Source organism: Neopelma chrysocephalum, unplaced genomic scaffold (genome assembly GCF_003984885.1).
Source record: "Neopelma chrysocephalum unplaced genomic scaffold, ASM398488v2 Primary Assembly neopelma1_24, whole genome shotgun sequence".
NCBI lineage: Eukaryota > Metazoa > Chordata > Aves > Passeriformes > Pipridae > Neopelma > Neopelma chrysocephalum.
Genome location: NW_020897693.1, coordinates 45,601,079 through 45,622,608, shown reverse-complemented (window position 1 = coordinate 45,622,608; position 21,530 = coordinate 45,601,079). Strand labels below are relative to the sequence as shown.

At 42.2% G+C, this 21,530-nt stretch overlaps 1 protein-coding gene across 2 annotated transcripts; it reads left to right on the top strand.

Moving 5' to 3' along the window:
* The first annotated feature begins 6,511 nt into the window (after positions 1-6,511).
* SLC25A29 (solute carrier family 25 member 29) lies at positions 6,512-15,966 on the top strand. 2 transcript variants are annotated; one of them, XM_027673971.1, is made up of 5 exons: positions 6,554-6,605; positions 8,222-8,265; positions 10,305-10,339; positions 12,882-12,965; positions 13,613-15,966. In XM_027673971.1, the coding sequence occupies exon 5, from the start codon at positions 13,646-13,648 to the stop codon at positions 14,360-14,362; it is 717 nt and encodes a 238-aa protein (XP_027529772.1). In that variant the 5' UTR covers positions 6,554-6,605; positions 8,222-8,265; positions 10,305-10,339; positions 12,882-12,965; positions 13,613-13,645; the 3' UTR covers positions 14,363-15,966. The 2 variants fall into 2 exon arrangements, with proteins under 2 accessions (XP_027529771.1, XP_027529772.1); XM_027673970.1 differs by lacking the exon at positions 10,305-10,339 and having other exon boundaries at positions 6,512-6,605.
* The last annotated feature ends 5,564 nt before the right edge of the window (positions 15,967-21,530 follow it).

The window sequence follows — 21,530 nt, the reverse complement described above, 5'->3', positions numbered from 1 at the left end:
AACCCAAGCTAAACATATACATGATATCACGTGGAGCAGAGGCCGAGACAAACAGCAGAAGGTGCATGTCAGAACTTGGCCACTTCTGCTTAAAATAGCAAGAGGCAAGCTTTCCAGAAGATATGTTTGCCCAGTAATAAAAACGTTTCCATTTTACCAGGATAAGGCATGGAAAATTGGAGCTGCACCAAACTTTTCAGGGCACTTCACAATTTAGAGCACACTAAGCCACTCCCCTTCTGCAGCACCTCTCGCAAGCTCAGTATTTCAGATAGTAGCTTGGGCAGTTGTTCATCTGCATTGATTTAACTGGGAGCAGAAGGGATCTCACATCCCAGGATGCTGACCAGGACATTTGGGGGGGATCACAAAGCCCCTACCCATCAGCAGATCTGTAAGCAAGGCAGCCCTGTTTCAGCAGCACTCCACTCTTGTACAACGGCATCAGTTACATTTCATGCTTTGAAACATCAGTCTTATCAAGGGATTTTATCAGGCTGGGAAGTTTCAACACTTGATATACAGTACCTTTGAAGCCAGTAGGATAATGACGTCAGAGAATACCCTAAAGCCACCCAAGGTTATAAAGTTAATGGATAATAAAGGCATCTAGTCCCCTAAGAATAATGCCTTAGCTGCTCTGTCTTCATTTAGAGATGCATCCTGAGGATCTGGAGAATCCCAATGACCTGACTCAATGACAGTGGGACAGCATGTGTACAGCATGCAGGGCAGCAAATACAGCGGTGTTTAGGAAAACAAAGAAAATGGACCCAAATCCACACAAAGGTACTCAGTGAATTTACCTAGAGAAGATTATTTTTCAGACAAAGGGGTGTTTTCATAGAGCAGCGCAGCACCTAGTTCTTTCTTATGTACATTGTGTCCCAACATTTCTCTCATTTCACCATTTGGGTTTATTAGTCACTGCTTTAGATGTCAAGTATTCTGTAAAGCACTAGATGATCATCAAGCCTAGTCGTGCTGGACTGCAGTCTCTGGAAAATGCAAGGTTTTCCTTGCAAGCAGTTTGCTGCTGTAAATGCAGTGTTCACATGGCTGCATGCATGTGGTCTGAATGCCACCCAGGTCCACATAATAGACAGGTCATAGAGAGAAAGCTGCTGCCCCAGAGTCTTTGAAGAGTGATTCAGGGAGCCAAAGCAGGTGATAGGAAGGAGAAGTTCAAAATCCAGTCACAGCTCAAAATAGAAAGAGAAACTGATGCATTTTTCTGGGTAACACAGTGAGTACTGAAGTTGTGATGATGTACCAGTGCTCAAAATGCAGTCACAGATCAAAACAGAAAGAGAAACTGATGCATTTCTCTGGGTAACATGGTGAGTACTGAAGTTGTGATGATGCAGCTGTGCACTACCTTAGAAGATAAGGAAGGGGTTGCGGGCAGAAGGCTATATAAAAAAGAATTCTCCTGCAGGGTAGTCCCAGAGCTGGCCAAGCCCCAGTGAAGCTCTAGGGAGCAAAGGGGAAACTCCCTCATCCACCACCCTCCACATTCTAGTGGGACGTTTCTACTGGGACATGGGCAATTGTTGGCACCAAATTCACAAGCAAACAGAAAGATTTTGAAACACCTGAGCCAACAATGTATATTTGATCACATGTCATTGCCAACAGATTTTCTGAGTTTATCACAACTCCACATTTCTGTTCCCTTCCTACTTCATTCTGCCTTTGCCCTTTCACTTCATGTTTTGTTTACCTGAAGTGTTTATTCTGCCCTGCTGCTTATTCTCTGCCTTATTATGCTCCCTTCCCTAGTCTCCTGATTCCCTTTCCCAGGTTTCCATTTGGGGTTACCCTCTCCCAGGTCTTTTCTGGGTGCCATCAAGGGCAGCAGACAGCTGACAGGGTCACTTCCTGCCACAGGAATGAAGTGAAACCTTCTCGGCTATCTCACCCCTCCAGCATCCTCTGCAAAGCCTCTTCCACCTGAATTGTCACCCCTCAGACCTAAAAGACAAGGGGAACAAAAGGAAGAGGTTCTTTGAAGGATAATATTAAGTTATAAGCTTTTCTCTCAGACCTGTGGTAGTGCATTTGCCGCACGTGTTGGTAGACTGTACGTTTCCCAAGCTGCCATTAGCTCTTTCTTTTCTGCCTTCTTTATTTGAGGAGCCCACACATTTCACCATCCAACAGGGAAGCTAAATGCTCCAAAGAAGAAGAAAGCAGGGAAAGCACAACCCCTCACTCCAGCACTCTAGGAGATGCATCCCAGCAGTTGTAAGTTGTACTTGGAACAGCCTCAGCAGAATGAAAAGAAAGGCAGTCACAGCTGAGCCAAATTTATGGAGCCTGAAGGGCACAAGAGTCCCAACAGGCATCTGAGTCACGCTCTGACACAGAGATATCACACATCAACAGAGTGGACACAAGATCAGACACAGCTTTTGAAATATCTAGAAAAAACAGCCTCAGTGAAGAGAAGAACCATTAAATCTGTGTGTCCTTCCATGTCAGGTTAGGTCTCCTATCTCCAAAAGCATATCTGTACTGCACACATAAGGCCTTGGATCAACAGGAAAAATGCCTGGTCTGAGAAATACTACCAAACTGTAAGAGCTCTATGACTTCCTTTCCTTAATCACAAAGCTCCTATGGAAGCCACACACAAATACAAACATCTATATTGACTCACTGTCCCACCCCACACACAAACTTAATAAACTCCTCCACATTTACACAACATTGCCTCACAAGTGTAACTTGAACTGAAAACAAAACAAAACCCCAAGCAAGAAAAAATAAACAAAAGAGAAACACTCCCCAGTGAGACTAAAGCCATTCTCATTTGTTAGTGAAACAGCCTTGGACATCTCAGACTTTATACCAACGAGCCCTTGATGTTCTCTGCACTAGTATATAAGTACCCTGTCTGAAGCACTCCAATGCTCAGTAGCATTGAAAAAAACCCATTCCATAACATTGAATAAAGCTTATTAGGAACAGCTCAAGCATACAGGAACAAGACAGGCCTTAGGAGATTGCAGCAACCTGGGAGGGGCTGCACAAATGTCAACAGCAGGATTAGAATTCAAGTGATCTTGACAAACTGGAAATACAATCTGGAAAAAACAATTTAGCGTGAACAGCTAGGAATGACTATAGAAAAAAACTGAAAGATCAAAGTAGGGAATATTGTGGCACACAGCTGTTCTACTGGAAAGGATCTGGAGCACATCATGTGTCAGGCTGCCCATAAGTGAACAATGTCATGTTATAGGATGTTATGTTATGTTATGCTATGCTATGCTATGCTATGTTATGTTATGCTATGTTATGACTCCTGCAAATATCTTATCTCATATTCCGTGTTGTCTGCAAATACCCAGGGTAATCTCCCAGCACTCACTTAGCAAGGCCTTAGGGCTCGGTTCAAGGGACTCCAGCTGAAGAAAGAGAGGGGTAAGAGGATTCAGAGATCAAAGGATATTAATATCATTCAGAGAAAAAAAGACTAAGATTAAAACTATCTTCAGATAACCTAAGAAGTGCCTACAAAGAGTGAGAAAGTGTTTTCCCTGACCATTGTGGGCAAACATTGATTACAAAAACACTTCTGATGGAGAAGGTAATTCCTCTGAGGCAGACTGCTTGTGAGTTCAGAGAATCTGAATAACAGATAAAAACCACTTTGTCCAGGAATATTTTAGTCCAAGCTGATCCTTCCAAGACTTGTGCTGCAAGGCAGATGCATATAACATCCGGATTTTCACCTGTAGGGCTCTGCACATGGGAGGTAGTAGTTCCTCCCATGGATACCAGAGCGGACAAAATGCAGTGAGAGAAAGTCACTTCCACTTATACTTGGATAAAATATTTAAGAAAAACAGACTGATAAGGACTTCTTGTCTGATCTGAAGTACTGGGTGCAGGAGTATGAGTTCAGTGCGATCTAAGTTTCCTGTTAGGAGGTGGATGATAGAGTAGGAGTGGGCAGCCCCCAAGGCCATTTGGCTGTGGCAAAGGGCAGGACCAGCCTACCTGCCTGCTCCCTGATACCAGCTGGTTGTTCCCAGGTAGGACAGGCGTGTGAATCAGGAAACTCAAAGCACCCTGGAGACACCTTAGTGCTTGATTTGATTTGACAGCTTTTAGGGACGAGAAGGAACCTATAGGAGCACTGGGTTGGAAGAAGATATGGGGAAGGTTAGGGATTCATTGAGTGCCTTGAATTTCCATCTTGTCTGCTTATTTATTGTAATGATGGTCTAAGAGCTGCTAAATATGGGACAGGTTCTCAGGTTTTTTTCTGTAGTAGTTTCAGACCACTTTGTAAGCTTCCTTGTCTTTGTTCGTTTGTTTGTGTGCTTTCATTGCACAGAAGGTAAAAGCTGGCTTGATTTTTAATATACTATTCCACTGCAAGATTTTATTGACTTTGTATTGAGCTGCTACACCTAGAAAATAACTGCCATACCATGGGAAGCAATTTAAAAAAAATCCATATGCTTTTCCATTCTGTTTCTGGAATTTACCCTCTAAAAACTGACTATGCAGGCCCTGAAGATCATGTTACTCTAAGCAAAGCTGGAATAGGCTACTTATTGTTCTAGGCCACTGGTATTCCCCTTTCTCAGACATTGCCTGCAGAAATAACGAGCAGCTTAAACAGGGCTCCCTTTTCGAAACTGTCAACAACTTGAGTTCCCCATTTAAAGGCTCTGGCACTGGGGCACCCTGAAGCCAGGCAATGTTAGCAGGAAAACAGAGTTAATAAAGAACAAGAAAAGCCTGTGGGAAGGGGAGAGGCCTCTTCTGCAGGGTGAAGTGCAGCAGTGTTGTATAAGACCGAGATCCGGGGCTCTGCCAAGCTCCACGGGCAGCAAGATACTGATTTGTGGCTTTGACTATGAGAGATAAGGTCTCATGCCCACACTTCCCATTGTGCCATGGGGGCAACAGTTAGCTCAAAGCCCATATCTGTTAGTGCAACCCTTCCTTCCCTCTCTGGCACAACACTGGAGGGAGGAGGAGCCTGGTTATATAATCCCAGAATGGTTTGGATTGGAAGGGACCTTAAAGATCATCTCATTCCAACCCCTCTGCATGGGCAGGGACACCTCTCACTAGACCAGGTGGGTCAAAACCCCATTCAATTCGGCCTTGAACACTTCCAGGGATGGGGTAGCCACAACTTCTCTGAGCAACCTGTTCCAGCACCTCCCCACCTTCCCAGTAAAGAATTTCTTCCTAATATCTAATCTAAACCTGCCCTCTTCTAGCTTAAATGGTTAGTCCTTGTTGTATCACAACAGGCCCTGGGTAACAAATCTCTCTCCAGCTTTATAAACCCCCTCTAAGTGTTGAAAGGCCACAATAAATGAGATGCATTAGGAAGAGCATTGCCAGCAGGTTGAAGGAAGTGATCCTACCCCTCTACTCAGCCCTGCTGATACCATATCTGGATTACTGTGTCCAGTTCTGGGCTCCTCAGTACAAGAGAGACATGGAGCTCCTGGAGCGGGTCCAGCCAAGAGCTACAAATTTGATCAAAGGACTGGAGCATCTCTCTTATGAGGAAAGGCTGAGGGAGCTGGGCCTGTTCAGTCTTGAGAAGAGATAACTGATAGGGGACCTCATCAATGTCTATAAGTATCTGAAGGGAGGGTGTCAAGAAAATGGAACCAGGCTCTTCTTAGTGGCCACAAGAAATAGGTCGAGTCAATGGGCAGAAACTGATGCACAGGAAGTTCCTCCTAAATATGAGGAAGAATTTCTTTACTGAGTGGGTGACTAACCACGCACTGGAACTGATTGACCAGAGAGGGTGTGGGGTCTCCCTCACTGGAGATTTCCAAGAACTGTCTGGACACAATCCTGTGCCATGTGCTCTGGGATGACCTTACCTGAGCAGGAGGTTTAGGCCAGATGACCCACTGTGGTTCCTTCCAGCCTGACCCATTCTGTGATTCTGTGAACAAGGTCTCCCCAAGAGCCTTCTCTTCTGAACAGCTCTGACTCTCTCATCCTTTCCTCATAGCAGGGATGCTACAGGCATTTCACCCTTATTAAAAGGTAGCCCCTTCCAAAGTCCTCACGACATCAGCTCCACAGGATTTCCAACCACCAGTGCCTCCCCAAATTACCCAAAACAACTCTGGCGATATTGATGCTCTGCAGGAGGGATACTCTGTCCCCTCTACCCCCCCAGTCACCACCTCTGCAGGCTCCTAAATTTTTTTCCAGCCTTTACTTCTGGTTAGTAACGCAGCTGCTGCTGAAAAAGAAGTGACAGGTTGTAGGCTGGAGGGGAGGGAAAGGGTCAGACATGCAGAGGGGGCGCGCAGCGCTGGACCGCCCCCATTCCCTGCAGCCGCAGCCGCATCCCCGTCCCGCCCTTTGGCCGGAGCCGCCCCCGCGCGGCCGCCAGTGGATGGGGGCGGCGGGGGGGGAGTTGTCCCATCGCTCCCGCCCCTGTTGGCGGGGCCCGGCCCCTCTCGGGCGGGGGGGCGGACGATAGAAAGGGCGGGCGGCGGGCAGGCGAAGGCAGAGCGCGGAGTAGCGGCGCGCACGGCTGGACCCCGCCGGGACACACCGTGCCGGCATGGCTCTGGATTTCCTGGCGGGGTGCGTCGGCGGTGAGTGGCGGCGCCGGGGGGGGGCTGCAGGAAAAAAAAATTGTGGGGAAGGGGGAAAAGGGATGAAAAAGGAAAAGAAAGGACAAGGGGGTGAAGAAAATAAAAATTAGCGCAAAAGGAAAAGGGGAGTATGATGCGAAAAATAAAAAGGTGGCAAAGGGAGAAAAGGTGGAGAATGGGGAAAAAGCGAATTTTTTTCTTTAATGCGGAAGAAAGGGAAGCAGGTTGGAGGGGAGGGCTGGGCGCGGCGCTGTTATTTTGGGAGCGGAGGATGGTGCCGGGCGCGGGGCGATGAGCGCGGCCGCCCCGCTGCAGGTGGGGGCCGAGCATGGGGGATTCCCCTGTGGTTCCCCTGTGGCCGGGGGGGCGCGGGCCGTCCCCTGCGCGGCCGCGCCGCAGCACCGGCGTTTGCCCAAAGGAGCGGGGGTGGGAAGGGGGGCCTGGGGTGAGCGCGGGGGCAGCGGCGCGGTCGGGAGCCCTGACCTGGACACACGGACAGCGGGGAGCTTTAAGATGGAGAGGAGGAGAGAACGCGTACGGCGCGTTCTGCGCTTCCCGGTGCATCTGCTGCCGGCCTGCTGCCTGCTATTTTTAGCAGCTGTTAAATTGTGTTCAGGAGATTTATTCTCGCTTCTTTTCGGGTATTTGAGCTTGCTCTTCTTCTTGCCAACCTGGCGAAGAGTTTTTTGTATTTTTAATTTCTTTTTTTCAGCCTCTCTCTGACTTCATCCTAGTGATCCTTGCCTTGCCGGGGATCCTGCGGGGTCGGTTGTACCAGTGGCCTTTCCATGCCGAACAGAGTGCACAGCGCTGTTTTTCTATCTTGGGCTATCTTGCCGCTATGCTGGCCTTGAACAACCTGGACTGCACCATCCTGGGGTGGGCACTGTATTGTTGCCACATCTTCCTCGGGAGAGGGAAGACATCTATTTTTCTGCAAACGTGGGAAGGCTCACTAAAGCTGTTGTACTTCTCCCTATTGTCAGTGGTCATTAAGGATTGCTGGGTCACAGAAATACAGAGCTAGAGGATTCATTGCTTCAGCCTGTGTGCAAAATGCCTGTATTCAGATTGGTGTAACTAATAGGCCTGCATGTGACTTCTGTAAAGTCCTTTAGTGCTAGAATAAAGCAAAGGTTTTTGGTAATGCTTGGTCCTGCTGCAGGTGCTGCTGTCACATCTGGAAAGGCTGAGAGCAGGAATGTTCTTCTGCCTTTAGAGAAGCTTACATATTTTCTGTGCCTGCAAAGAGTGACATGTACCTGAAACATTGTGCTTCAGAGGAAACCTGCATTTTCTGCCTGCTGGACTTGCCTCGGGCTGAGGCCAGGAGTCACAGCTGCACATTCCTTATGATGTGGCATGCTCTGTAGTCACACACCTCAACCCCTGCCTGGGGCTCAGAAGCTTGAAGAGAAACATAAAGGCACCTAATACTGGCCTGAAGGATTGAATTGTAGATTTCTTATCTTCTGACTTGATAGGATGCTCTTTACCTGGTCTGTCAACAATGCTGTGCACTCACACCTCAGGCTGGTGGTCCTGCTTGTGCTACTGTAGCCCCAGACCCAGGAAGAAAACTCAGAGTAATAACCATGGCATTTGTTTTGTTTCAGGTGCTGCTGGAGTGCTGGTAGGACACCCCTTTGACACTGTTAAGGTGGGTTGATTATGAAACATTTTTGCCTTTAAGTAGAAAACTTAAAGTTTCTCCAAGGAGTGGGAGAGGAAAAAAATTCCTCAGACACCGTAGGAGCATAAATCTGTGTGGGAAAGCTTGGAACAAGCCTCCACAACCTGTTCATAGATTTTTTCAATCTACAGCTCCTCAGAAATGAAAACCCAGTAACATGACAAGCCTTGACCTAAACTGCAAGTTCATCAGTGCAGTAACAATATTGTATTTGGAAATATAATCTTATATTTAACCAAATTTTGTTCTAAGCTTGCTCCTCTGCAGCTGATCAACACTAATTGCTAGAACTGCCTCTCCGTTCATTTGGAACTCAAACATACTTTGTTACTAGGTTGAAAGATTGTATTTTGTTGTCCCCTCAAGCTCTGCTACTTACTCCTTATTTGTAGCACTAGCCAAAGGGTGTAAGTGAACAAAAATCCAAGTATGAAGCTTGTCTGGGGGCTTTTTCCTCCAAGTATTATTTTTATAACTTTCCAAGTTCGAATTGATTTTCTGATGATCTCTTGGTTGTGTGTGTTATGCATACTTCAGCTACTTCAAATATAAGATTCGAGATCTTCTGGAGGGTCCTCCAACTAGGGCTCCTGGGAATCCAAACCCATCTTTCAGAATGGAATGACAATTTAAGTCACCGTTTGGTAGCCTTGTCCAAAGTTCCCTGCTGGAGGAATAGAAAAAGGGATATCAACATATTCCCTGCTAAATTAATATACCCGATCACTTAACTTCAGCAGACAGCCTGCTGTGCACTAGACCTATATTTGGAATACCTTTACCCTGCTGAATTTAGATATGCAAAGGTTGTGGGCTGATGAAAGCCATCACCATGTTCTGTATCCTAGCACATGGTTAATTCAATACAGAATTCCCGAGCTAGTGGTCACTAGTTCTCTTTGCAATCTTGCAGTGGAAGCTGCTCAAGTAGTAAAGTCTGTCTTTTTGTCTCTCAGAATATGGTAAATTTGACTGTTAAGTAATTCAGCTGAATTCTAGCATATATTTTCGAGAATGGTATTATCCAGACTTGCACAATTTTTCTTATGATGGTACAGGGCCAGCTGTCTTTTTCTCTCACCATCAACCTGCCAAGTTTCACATGCTTAGCTGAAGGTGATGGGTCATTTCACTGAATCCTGCAAAACTGCTAAAATTCTATGCTCAGATTAAAGTTAATTTTGTGTAGGGTTTTGGGGGGGTTTTTTGTGGGTTGTTTTTTTTGTTTTGTTTTTGTTTTTTGAAGTGGAACAGCTTCTACTGCATGAAACTAAACATTTAACTGTCTGCAAAAACTGTGGCTCCCATGCTAGTTTCAGCAGATGTATTATTGCAAAATAGATGTACTGGCTTTGGAAAAAGCATCTTACTTTACAATAGAGCAAATCGTTTGTTTCTGGATGACACTCCATGTTTTGTGAAATCTAGTGTGGTACATGATATTTTCATATCCATTTGAAGGTATTATAAGCAATCTATTTTTTGTTAGAGCAGATACTAATGTTTGTGTTATTAGCTGGCACAGTCACCACTGTATGTGGGAAAACTAACCAGCCTTTAAGGGGAAAAAAAAAAACCAAAACATTGCGTTAACTTATGTATGTATATGTGTTAAAAATTAACTCTTGTTATAGTTCTGCAGTGTTTAAAGGGCTAGCTGGTAGTCAGCTTAGACTGTACATTTTTAATATAACTGAACAATGGAAAAGCTGCTTAGATAAGCCAGAATATTACTTCTGTCTTGGCATTTAAGCTCTTTTTTGGTTTTTTTGGCTGGTGCTCACGTTTCACAGAGCGGGGAGGGGGATGGTGGGACACACAGGGAGAAAATTAAGCCGGTGAAGTCACCCTGCGAAACCTGCAACTGAGCTGATCTCAGAACTGGCAAACTGCTTATCCCTGGTTTGTTGATGTAATGTATAAAATTGCTTTTTTGCTTTTAACTGCCTTTACTTTCTGAGCTAGGGGCTGTCTTCATTAACAGCAAAAGTGTTACTTTGTTGTAGATGACAGATAAGCCTCATCACGGGAGAGTTACCTAGTAAGTATAGCCCAGGTGAACACTTCTGTTTCTCTCAGTCTTAATTTATTCCCAAATGTATTAGTTCAAGTAAAGATTTGAAAGACTTATGAAGCTTTTTCCCTTTTTAGTTTTAAACTGATGTGTCCCTCTTCTACAGCTATGGCATGGAGGGAGCGGGGTTTGAATATCCCTTTTTTTTTTTTTTAATGTAGTTTTATTCTGAACTTTCTTTCTGCTATGCATTTCTGGCTGTATACAGTTACACACACAGTGCCTCTAAAACTGAATCTCAGGCACACTGTTGTTGAGGTCTTACCCACTACACATCTTTGGAGGACGTTTTCATTGCTAAAACACTTCTGAAGTCACTTATTTCCCACATTATTAAACTCTTGAACTGTTTGGGGGATGTAGTGGTTTGGGGTTTTTTTGTTTAGTCTTCAGTACCTTTATGCAAGTCTTAAATAATGTGAAATTAGTGTGGGTTACTATTCAACCTAAAACCTTAGAAATGGTGGTTTCCAATAAAAAGGAAGCAAGAATATAGGCCAATGAATGGAATAGAAGGCTAAACTTTGCACATGATTGATTCTTCCTATAGTTGTACACACTAAAGAGCTTGTTGAATATGACATTAATATGCATGAAATAAAGTTTATGTGCACTCACTGCCTTACACAGCAGCTTGCTAATGAGAGTACCCCAATTTGACCAGCACTGTGCTCAAGAGAAAGAGACATTTTTCATTCTTAGACCTGGAGAGTCAGTACTCTCTAAATATTTCATCCTACAACAGGGCTTAATTTGTTAATATTTCACAAATTATTTGGGCAAAAGTGGGAGCTATATGCCACTAGGAAATTCAACCCATATATAGAATATGACTAATTCTAAACTACTAAACACAAGTGTGTAGAAAAGATGAAGTAAGAAGGTTCATAAGCTGCAAATCTCCCCAAGCATATCCATGTGGAAGTCCACTAACTTCACAGATGGGGTTTGAAACAATAGTAGTAAATTATAAATGGAGTAAAACCTTCATTTGTGCAATTGTGACAGCTTGTTAAGATTTATGACTTTGTTTGTGGACCTGCTTCTTTAACAGTTTTGACAATCTGCCCATCCCCCAAACGTCCCTTTAAATAACAAAGGATTTATTTTCTTTGAATCCTACCATAAGACTGCTTTTAACCCTAAGATGTTGTAAGACCTGCGATGATCTCAGCCTCCCAGTATGCCACCATACACTAATGTGTATACTAAAAAGATACTGAAAATTAACGTTTTGATTTACAAAGCATAAAATGACATGTGTAAGAATATTTTAAAAAAAATAATTTATTTTTCCTTCGAAGAAAGCTAACATGAATATAGCATTCTGGAAAACCACCTCCACAATCCTTTTCTAGACACACATCTTACAGGTCTTTCATTGTTATGGTGGTGGTTTTCATTACCTTAGGCAAAAACAGATAAAAAGATCTTAAGTTCAGGAATCTTTCACACAGATATGATAATCTTCTTTTTTTGCTCAGAATAACAGTCTTGAAGTTCTTTTGCCCTGGAGTTGCAGCAGCATTAAATGGTTGATAAGCATCTTCTGAAGAACATTGCAACCCTCCATGCTGGAGATCAAAGACAGATTTATAACTTTATCAATGCAGTGAAACCAATTTATTGAGTTTATTGCAGTGTAGAGCTTTGCATAAGCTAAGTACAATTGACACTTTTTTAACCATACTGAGGGCAAATTAGCATGAAAAAACAGAATTGGACTTTTCCATTAAAGGTTTAAAAACATCCAGAAAAGGGCCTGTCTCCTAAGACCACCAGTTACAGCAGCATCTATCTGTCCAGTAGAACATACTATTTCAGCTTTGGAAAAGTTAATTGATTACTAGCATTAAAGGTTTGAAGCAGCCACACCTTCATCAATTACTTGTATTCAGCAGGTTTAAAAAAAAAAAAACAAACTAAAATTTAAAAGGACTAGTGGCTTTTTATTCCTTCTCTTATGCAAAGACAAACATCTTAAGAGTCACTGCCCAGCTACCCTCTGAATAAAAAAAAAAATCAGATCTCAATGAATGGCCCAAATCTGGTAACCAGAAACACCATGGGTGTTATTGAAAGTTTCCATTCTTTTAAAACTATCCTTATTTCATGACTGACTTGCAAATAATTTATTTTTATAAAATTCCATCAGGTTTGTACAGATATTCCTTACTGTGAACAGAATTATTCCTGGCAGCTAAAGAAAGTCCCTATCATAGCCCGTACTGGAAAACTTCTATTTGAAATTCTAGATAACAATGCACCTTTCCACATACTGGTTTTCTGATATTCACAAGTTAATAATCCTCTTACTTTAATGTTTTCACCCTCCAAATTAATTCAAAACACACAAGATTTTGAAATGATTTTGCCACATATCTAGTGTCCAGCCCGTGTTTTTGCATATCCATTGCAATAGCAAATTTCCACATAGGTACAAGACACTAGTTTACCCACTAGGCTGCTCCTGATGTACAAATTGGTGTCTCACACAACTTTTTTATAGGTTCGTCTACAAGTTCAAAATGTAGAGAAGCCTCTCTACCGTGGGACTTTCCATTGCTTTCAGTCCATCATAAAGCAAGAATCTGTAAGTTTTGCATATTTTTTTATCTTTGTATATTTTGACTCAAAAGGGTGGGAAAGCTGTTTAAAAAAAACAAAGAAACAAAAAAAACCCAAACAAAAAAACCCCTACAGATGTTGAAGATCAAGAGATAAAGCATACTCTGAACCTCACCTAGGGCAGATATTGTAATCAGAAGTTTGCCAGAAACTTTGTCAAGTGTGTTACTAAGTTGGTATTTTGAAGTTAATTTTTTAAATAAAATAATAAGTTATTTATATAACTAATTTTCTGAGAATCCAAGCAATCAGAGCAATGAGTGAAGAGATTAGTGGGGTGTTGCTGAAGCTTTAAGACCTCAGCTAAAAGGGTGGCTTCAGGCTTTAAGATACTTTAAAAAAAAAGTATAAAATTTGCCATAAAACTTTTCTCTTGATGGACTAAGATTATTTTATGGATATGTTCAACTATATATTCGTACTGCTAAGTTATTTAGTTGTTTGTGTCCTAGGCAGAGATGAAATTTTTATTACGAAGCAAGGTGGTTCTGATCTTCTGGCCACTGCTAGAAAGTTAGGTCACAATGGAGAGCCAGAAAGGCCACATTCTGCAGTTTCAGAAGGTTATCAACACCACTGTTAAAAAGCATTTTTCCTTCCTTTTTCCATCAGGCTTTTGGACTCTATAAAGGTATTGGGTCACCAATGATGGGACTTACATTCATTAACGCGCTTGTGTTCGGTGTACAAGGAAACACACTTCGTGCTCTTGGAAAAGACACTCCTTTAAACCAGTTCCTTGCAGGGTCAGCAGCAGGGGCTATCCAGTGCATCATCTGCTGTCCCATGGAGTTGGCAAAGACAAGAATGCAGCTTCAAGGAACAGGAGAATACAAACAGAAAACGAAGAACTACAAAAATTCTCTGGATTGTTTGATCAAAATCTATCAGAAGGAGGGGCTGAGGGGTATCAACAGGGGCATGGTCTCTACATTCATAAGAGAAACTCCAAGCTTTGGCTTTTACTTCCTGACCTATGACTGCATGACTAGGTATTTAGGCTGTGAAGCTGAAGACAGTTACGTTATTCCCAAACTGCTGTTTTCTGGAGGAATGTCGGGAATTGTGTCCTGGCTCTCAACCTATCCCATGGATGTGATCAAATCCCGACTTCAGGCTGATGGGGTTGGAGGCGTTACACAATACAAGGGCATTATGGACTGTGTCAGAAAGAGTTACCATGAAGAAGGCTGGAGGGTGTTCACGAGAGGTCTCACTTCCACACTTCTCCGCGCTTTTCCTGTCAATGCAGCTACCTTTGCTACTGTCACTGTGTTCCTAATGTACATGAGGTCAGACGACAACATTCCTGAATGTGAACCAGATCTAGTAATCCATCAGCCTTCCAATTTGCAAACTTAATCTGTTTGTTCTCCTCATCCAAAGCCCGGCTGGTTGGGTTTTGTTGAACATGAACACTTGACCTGCACAAGTAGTGTAGATGTATGCTATCTGTATAAAGAATTCCTAAATGTCAAATTAGGATTTCATCTCACTACCTGTATAAACAGCATCTTGCCTTATTCAGGACTCCATATCTAGTAGTGTTCAAGTCAGACGGGGACCTGCCTTTAGAAAGTTACTGCTGTGGCTCCAGAAGAGGATCTGGAGAATGCCATAGTACCAGAAATTGTTTTCTTCCACTCATGTTCTGAATGAATGAGTTGAGTTGAATGCAGAAATATTTTCATGAAAGAAATACTCATTTTGTATGTGACAGGAGTTAAGTATACTTAAGGGGAAGTAGGGGGAATAAATTAAATGTTGGAGGCATTTTGCAGGTAACCCCGAACTGTTTAAGACATGGACTAGCATTTAGCTAGTCATGTGTTTTACTTATCCTCTGCTTTTATACGTCAGTGGTTTTAGTAGCAACTTTGTTCATAATGATTTACAAAAAAAAAAAAGAGAGAGAAAATATTTGTATTTAAGCTACTCTCTTACCTTTCAGCTTTGAATAAATATCTTAAGCACAAAGTTAGCATCTGCACTCAAATGCACTTGTTCCTTTAAATGTCAAGGCTTGTAAGGATTTAGGGAAACTCAAATCTAGTAAGATTGATGTTGTTTGCCTTTACCTCTGTTTCTCCTTTGGTGGGTGCACGGACTGTATTAAGTTAGTTCAGCTCATGTAGACTTTGTTTTCCAAAGTTAATGCAACTTTGCACCACTTCTCCCAACATGCCCCATAGCAGCCAGTGATGTACAGATGTCAAAGTCCTGCCTGTGGTATTGCACAAAATGTTTGTGGGTGCAATGTTAGCTTAGCAGCTCCAAGTACCATAGAAATACATATTTAGAACTAGAGGTTTTATATCTCTTCAGAAAATAGAGGTGTAAGTGTCTGAAATGGTTGCTGTTCAATACACTTGCATTATGAATTGAAACAATACTGATTTTTATGTATTTAGTTACAGTGCTACTGGAAAGAAGACTGGAAAGGGGTTTGGAGAATTTTCTTGTTACATTAATCTGCTGTGATTATTTTTTTTTAGCAGTCTGTTCAAGAAGGATTGTATTAGTCAAAGAGCTATAAACAGTTATTTAAGATTTGAAAAAAAAACTACACATATTTGGCACAAATAGCCAGAAGGAAGGAGTGCATGTGTGTGAACAATGTTTTAAAAAATATCAAAGTAGTTCAGTAAGTACAATTTGTTAACACTTTTGGTTGGGACAAGTGCAATATGTGTTTAATTTATATGAATTTTCTAAAGAAACCTTATGTCATAGCATTTTGCACTGTAACAAAATATGCTGGAGAAACCTGTAAAACTGGTATGTCTCTTTATACCTTGGAGGTATGATGGATGTTCTAGTGCCTACTTGCACTGAGATTCAAATTGAATGTTAAATCTATCTACTAAGCTGCATATGCACAACAACTCACAGTAAAGACCATTTACACCTTTGTACAGTAGACTGTAATTATTGTATATAAAATTGAGGAAATAAATTTTTTTAAAATTTTTACTTTGGTTCTCTAAAGTTTTTTTTATGTTTTACTCAGATGCTTCTCTGTGTCAAATAGAGCTTGCAAGAGGGTGGGGTTTCTGCTTTTTCCCAGTAGAAACTTGTTCCCATCTGCCTTCCATTCACTATCAGGAAGGGCAGGGTCTTGCTCTGGCTTGGAGTCAATCAGTTCACTGGAGCAAAGAAAGGAAACTGCCTGGCCTCACTTCTTCAAACTGACCTTTCTGCTGCTAAGAGAACAGTCCCGCTTTTAAAGCCAAAGAGCTGGTGCTATGCTTAAACCCTCATATTCTGCATTTCTTTGATTTAAGCAGTGCTGATCAGCACCAAGGCTGCACAACTGCTGAAGACAAGTCTTGGGTCTCTGAGGGGTCACATCAGAATCAAGTACTGTTCATACCTGACTCAGAAGAATACTTGGCTCTGTCACGCACAGTTTAGCAAAAAGTTTTGTAGGTTGTAGCTTTTTGTTTTTAGACAGTGTAGCTAGCCCAGAAAGACCATCAGTATTTCAAATGAAAAGCCACACAGGAAAAGCAGGATGATGATGAAAAAGACCTCTCCTTGCTGATCATAGAATGGTTTGGGTTGAGATCTTAAAGATCATCTAGTTCCAACCCCTTTGCCAAGGACACCTTCCCCTAGACCAGGTTGGTCAAAGCGCCATTCAATTTGTCCTTGAACACTTCCAGGGATAGGGCAGCCACAACTTCTCTGGGCAACCTGTGCCAGTGCCTCACCACCCTCACAGTCAAGAATTTCTTCCTGATATCTAATCTGAACCTACTCTTTTTCAGTTTTAAACTGTTATCCCTCATCACTCCATGTCCTTGCAAAAAGTCCCTGTCCAGATTTACAGTAGGCCCCTTTTAGGTAGTGGAAGGTCCTCTAAGGTCTCCCCAGAGTCTTCTCTGCTCCAGGATGAACAGCCCCAATTCTCTCAGCCTGTCTTCATAGGACAGGTGCTCCAACCCCCCTGAGCATCTTTGTGGCCTCCTCTGAACTCACTCCAGCCTCACTGTTGAGAGGTTACTTCAGGTCCTGCTTCTGCTACTTCGTCTTCTTGTGACCAACACAAACCCTGTCAAGCATCACTTTGCCAGATCATAAAAGGAAAGGCCAACACCTCTGCAACTGACCGTGACCAGGGTCAGTTCTAGTCAAGTACTTTTTGTTCTCTCAGCAGGAACAACAACACTGAACTATGGAACAGACACAAATACCTGAAAAAAGCAAACAGCGTATCCCTAAAAGACTAATGTTATTAAAACAGAAAAGGGCTATACAACATTTTACTTGTAGTGTTTACTAAAGCATTCTCTCCAGAAATTCATCCATCTGGAACTTAAGACATAATCAGTAGCAGACACTGGATGTTACTCAACAAGCATGAGAGGAGGGTAAAGCCAGCTTTCAGCCTAGTCTGATGTCACTTGCTTGGAATCTGTGCAGCTCCTAACTCTTAAATCAAGCTAGACAATAGTCTCAGCCTTTTTAAACATGATACAGTTCCTTCCTGTTAGATTTTTGAGATGTCAGACAATTCAGACAGAACTATGTCCTGCCTCTTCAGATACTTCTTCCCACAGCATCATCAAGCATCATGATCCTAGGCAGTAGATGCTCTATTAATTTCCCAACAATTGAAGGGACTAAGAAGGTAAAACTCACTGAAAGTAAAACCCACTATCAAGAGCTCTACTCTTTCTTAAACTGGATGGGTCATGACACTGTTACAAGTTACAGCCACAAACATGCCCAATTACGACAAGAGGGGAGAAAAGCACCCAGGCATAGTACTTCTTACAGAAGTTACTTAGTAGAACTAGCAGCATGAAATTCAGTTCACCATGCCTGCAACTGTAACACAACCATATTTTTTCTGTCCCCTCTTTATCTTTCTCTGCATATATGCAGTGATAGGACAAGGGGTAATGGCTTTGAGTTGAGAGTCGGTTTAGATAAGGTATTAGGAAAAAATTCTATACTATAAGGGTGGTGAGGCTCTGGAAGAGGTTGCCCAGAGAAGCAGATGTCCCGTCCCTGGAAGCGTTTGAGGCCAGGCTGGATGGAGCTCTGAGCAACCTGGTCTAGTGGAAGGTGTCCCTGCCCATGGCAGAGAGGTTGGAATTAGATGATCTTTGCGTTGGCTCCATCCAACCCAAGCCATTCTAGGATTCTATGATACAGCTCTTTATACAGTTTACATGAGAAAGTAGCAAGACATTCAAGGGATGAAAACCTGTCCATTGCAGCTGCAGTACAGGTAGCATCCTGGGAAAGTGGCTAAGACACAAACGTAAAAAATTGACCTTGCAAAGAAGAAATGTGCTTGTTCTTTGAAATTAAATATATTTATTATTATGCTGGAAAACAGGTATTAACAACTGCTGTTAGCCAGACCTTTAATCCATGGACAGCTAAAGAACAATTTAAAGCCCAAAAGTGTGCCAAACACCATTGGATTAGCAGAATGTGCAATTAAAACAGAAAAACAGGCAGAGAAAATAGAAGCTTACCCAAGGCAACATGCCCTACCCAACATCACAGCCATGGAAACAGATGAAGGATCTGAGGGACTATATGACTCTGGGAGGCACAACAAGAGAGTAGGGAAGCAGAGAACTTGCTGGGCCAAACCTAGTGGAGACAGGCTTTGAAATCAAGAGGAAGCAAACTGTTCCTTTCAATGTTCAGGAATTTATGCATATCCATGGGCAGCAGGGGAGCAAAGCAGAGCCATTTTTATCTTCCTAGTGCAACTATTTTGCAATTTTTATATTAGTGTTGTCCTCGCTAATTGCAAAAATGGTTATTGCTAACAGAAAAATAAAGGTGACATAATATGCACAATAATACATATGATATACAGTAAAAGCTTTTCTATTTATAGTTTACTACCAGTTTTAATTGATTTGACCTAGAAAGTGATTTAAAGCTATACTGATTCATCAATAAATAAAGTGAGAGCAAGGCAAGGTCTGCAGTGAAAACTAATACCCTATAGATTGATATAAATTGAAGAAAGGCAAGTTCTGATGTTCACAAAATGGTCCTTCAGCCTATAAAACCTAACAACTAACAAAGTCAAATTGCTTCTTTGTATCATTCACACTTCATTATGACTGCTTTTTCTCACTGAAACACTCTGTGTTTTTTATTAACAGTAAAATAGACTTGTACCATTTTAGCTGTAACCATGTGTCAATTGATAAAATACTAAAGCCACAATGAAGCCTGACCTCATGGTCTGCACTGTTTGCTAAATATATCAAAATAGAAAGAGGTGTTGCTAGAGTAATTTGACTTGGCTAAATTAATGTTGGTATGAAATGAGTATTTCTTTTCTAGGACCTGATATAGTTCTCTTAAGCAGAGATTTATCGTTGATCAGGAGTACTTAAGTGTTGCAATCAACCAGGCCATATACGTTATCCCTTGTGCACTGAGGTATTTTCACTTAAAGAAAAATCTCTAACAGGCATTTTCACTTAAGAAAGAATCTGTAACAGGCACTTTTCAAATAGCCCAGTAATAAAGTTGAAGCTTTTTAACTGCAATTAAAGGAGGTAAATGTAAAAGTAACTTCTACCCTTAATTTAATCCAGGCAGATACCTGCTTCCCTGCCAGTTCATAACTCAGAGACTCTGCACATTTTTATTTCTCACTCTAGAAAAATCCAGATGAAATCCCTTACCCCTAACCTATGCAAGAAAAAAGAATAAAAATCAGTCAACCAACCACACAAGAGGTAAACCTGAAGACCTGACATTATTCCTTACGATCTGTTTCCAAACCATGAACATTTGTATGCCTTTTGAAGCTATGGGAGTCATTGGATTCATATAAATCCATTGGAGGTTCAGTCAAAGCACCAGTTAAAATTGAAAACTGAAGGACTCTAAATTAAAAAGCCAAATCTTCTGTTTTGCTGAGAAAAAATAAATGGGTTGAAAAATAAGTCAAAACATGAGTTGCATGATGCCTCACATGTGAGGCAGTCAAAACCTTTGCAAGCCGAAATGGCAGCTGGCAACACTACTGAGGTCCTTGGCAAGCATCTTGCAGCTGTGAAGGACACCTGACTTTATCAGCCCTTAAATCAAAACACTAACCAACAAGGCAGTTTTCCACAGATTTGTCTTGCAACCAATTGCTGATATGAACTTTAGCTGAAGCACATTAGGACATATCTGGTCACCGAGATTTTTTGTGTATGGATTTTCCACTATGTAACAAGGAGTACATCTTACGCCTCAGTCTTCATAAGCTCTGTGATTTATCTCAAAACTACTCCTGTTATTCGCAGCATTCTTCTGAAATACACCTTTTCTGTGGGCCTGCTCCAGAAGAGAAACAGCTTACTTGAGATCTTTGATTCCCTAAAGAGCAGCAGTGCAAGACTCCAGTGCAACATCTGTCCAGTTCTACAGTCTCTGCAATGATCTTGCAGCAACAGACTGAAGCAAAGGCCCCAACTGCCTCAGGCAAGCTTGCACTTTCCAGGAAGCCACCATATGAGAGAAGCAGTGGTGTTTTACAGGTCTATCAGCTAACCAAAATAGCCACTCACAGCTGAAAGTACATTCATTAACACCACGTTAGATTTCCACATTTCTCTCTAAAGATATTTAGTATTAATATTTGATGTATGCATGCATATATGACCCTTGTCACACTTGACAGTTTTTATTTACAGTCTTTATTTCCACTGCCTTGCTGGTGCTTTTGATGAATGCACAAGTACACCCGGGACGCTCAGAAATCAGCTCAGAATTGTACTCCTTATTCTTCTGCACTGGTGTGTGGGGAATCTGCTCTTTGACACTGGCACGCTCCAATTCTGTCAGGGTCCACTGAACACCCCAGGACACCCTACACACACTTGACCTCGCAGGGGCACCCCGACACTGCCACTCTGTCTGCCGGTCACGCTGTGCAAACAGGTAATTCACTGCCATCTCCTGGCAAACTGCGACTAGGGAGTTTCTGCACAGACTGAGAGGAAGCACTGACATAGATGTCACCCAGTATCAGCCTGATTAGAGAGAAATCACATTTAAACCTGCAACAACACTTAATAAGTGGTGGCAAGAGAAGCACACAGAAGTTCTGCGAGGGACACCACTGCCTCTCTGTCCCTTTCTCTCCCTCCCTAAACCAATATTGGACAGAACTTCAGGCTTGCTCCTGAAGAGAGCTTCCAGCATTCACAGGAACCTGGTGAGAACAGCAGCTCACAAGAGGGTTATCACGTCCACACCTTAACACACAATAGAAAGTGTGGTACCCAACCAGTACTCAATCTTAGCGTTTTCGGTTAGAAAAATGTAACAGAGGATTTAAAAAACCCTGAAATGGAAGTTGTCTAAAACCCAGTTGCTGCTTTAAGTGATCTTATCCATTTACCTAGAGCAAAACTGTTTCTCTTCTACTTCAGGGGAAGCCAGGACCTGAAAAGTTCACATTAACTCTTACACAGAATCTGATGTGCTTGCTGCAGAAGGAAATTCTACTCTCCAGACTACTTCCAGAGAGAAAGACTGGAAAAATTCT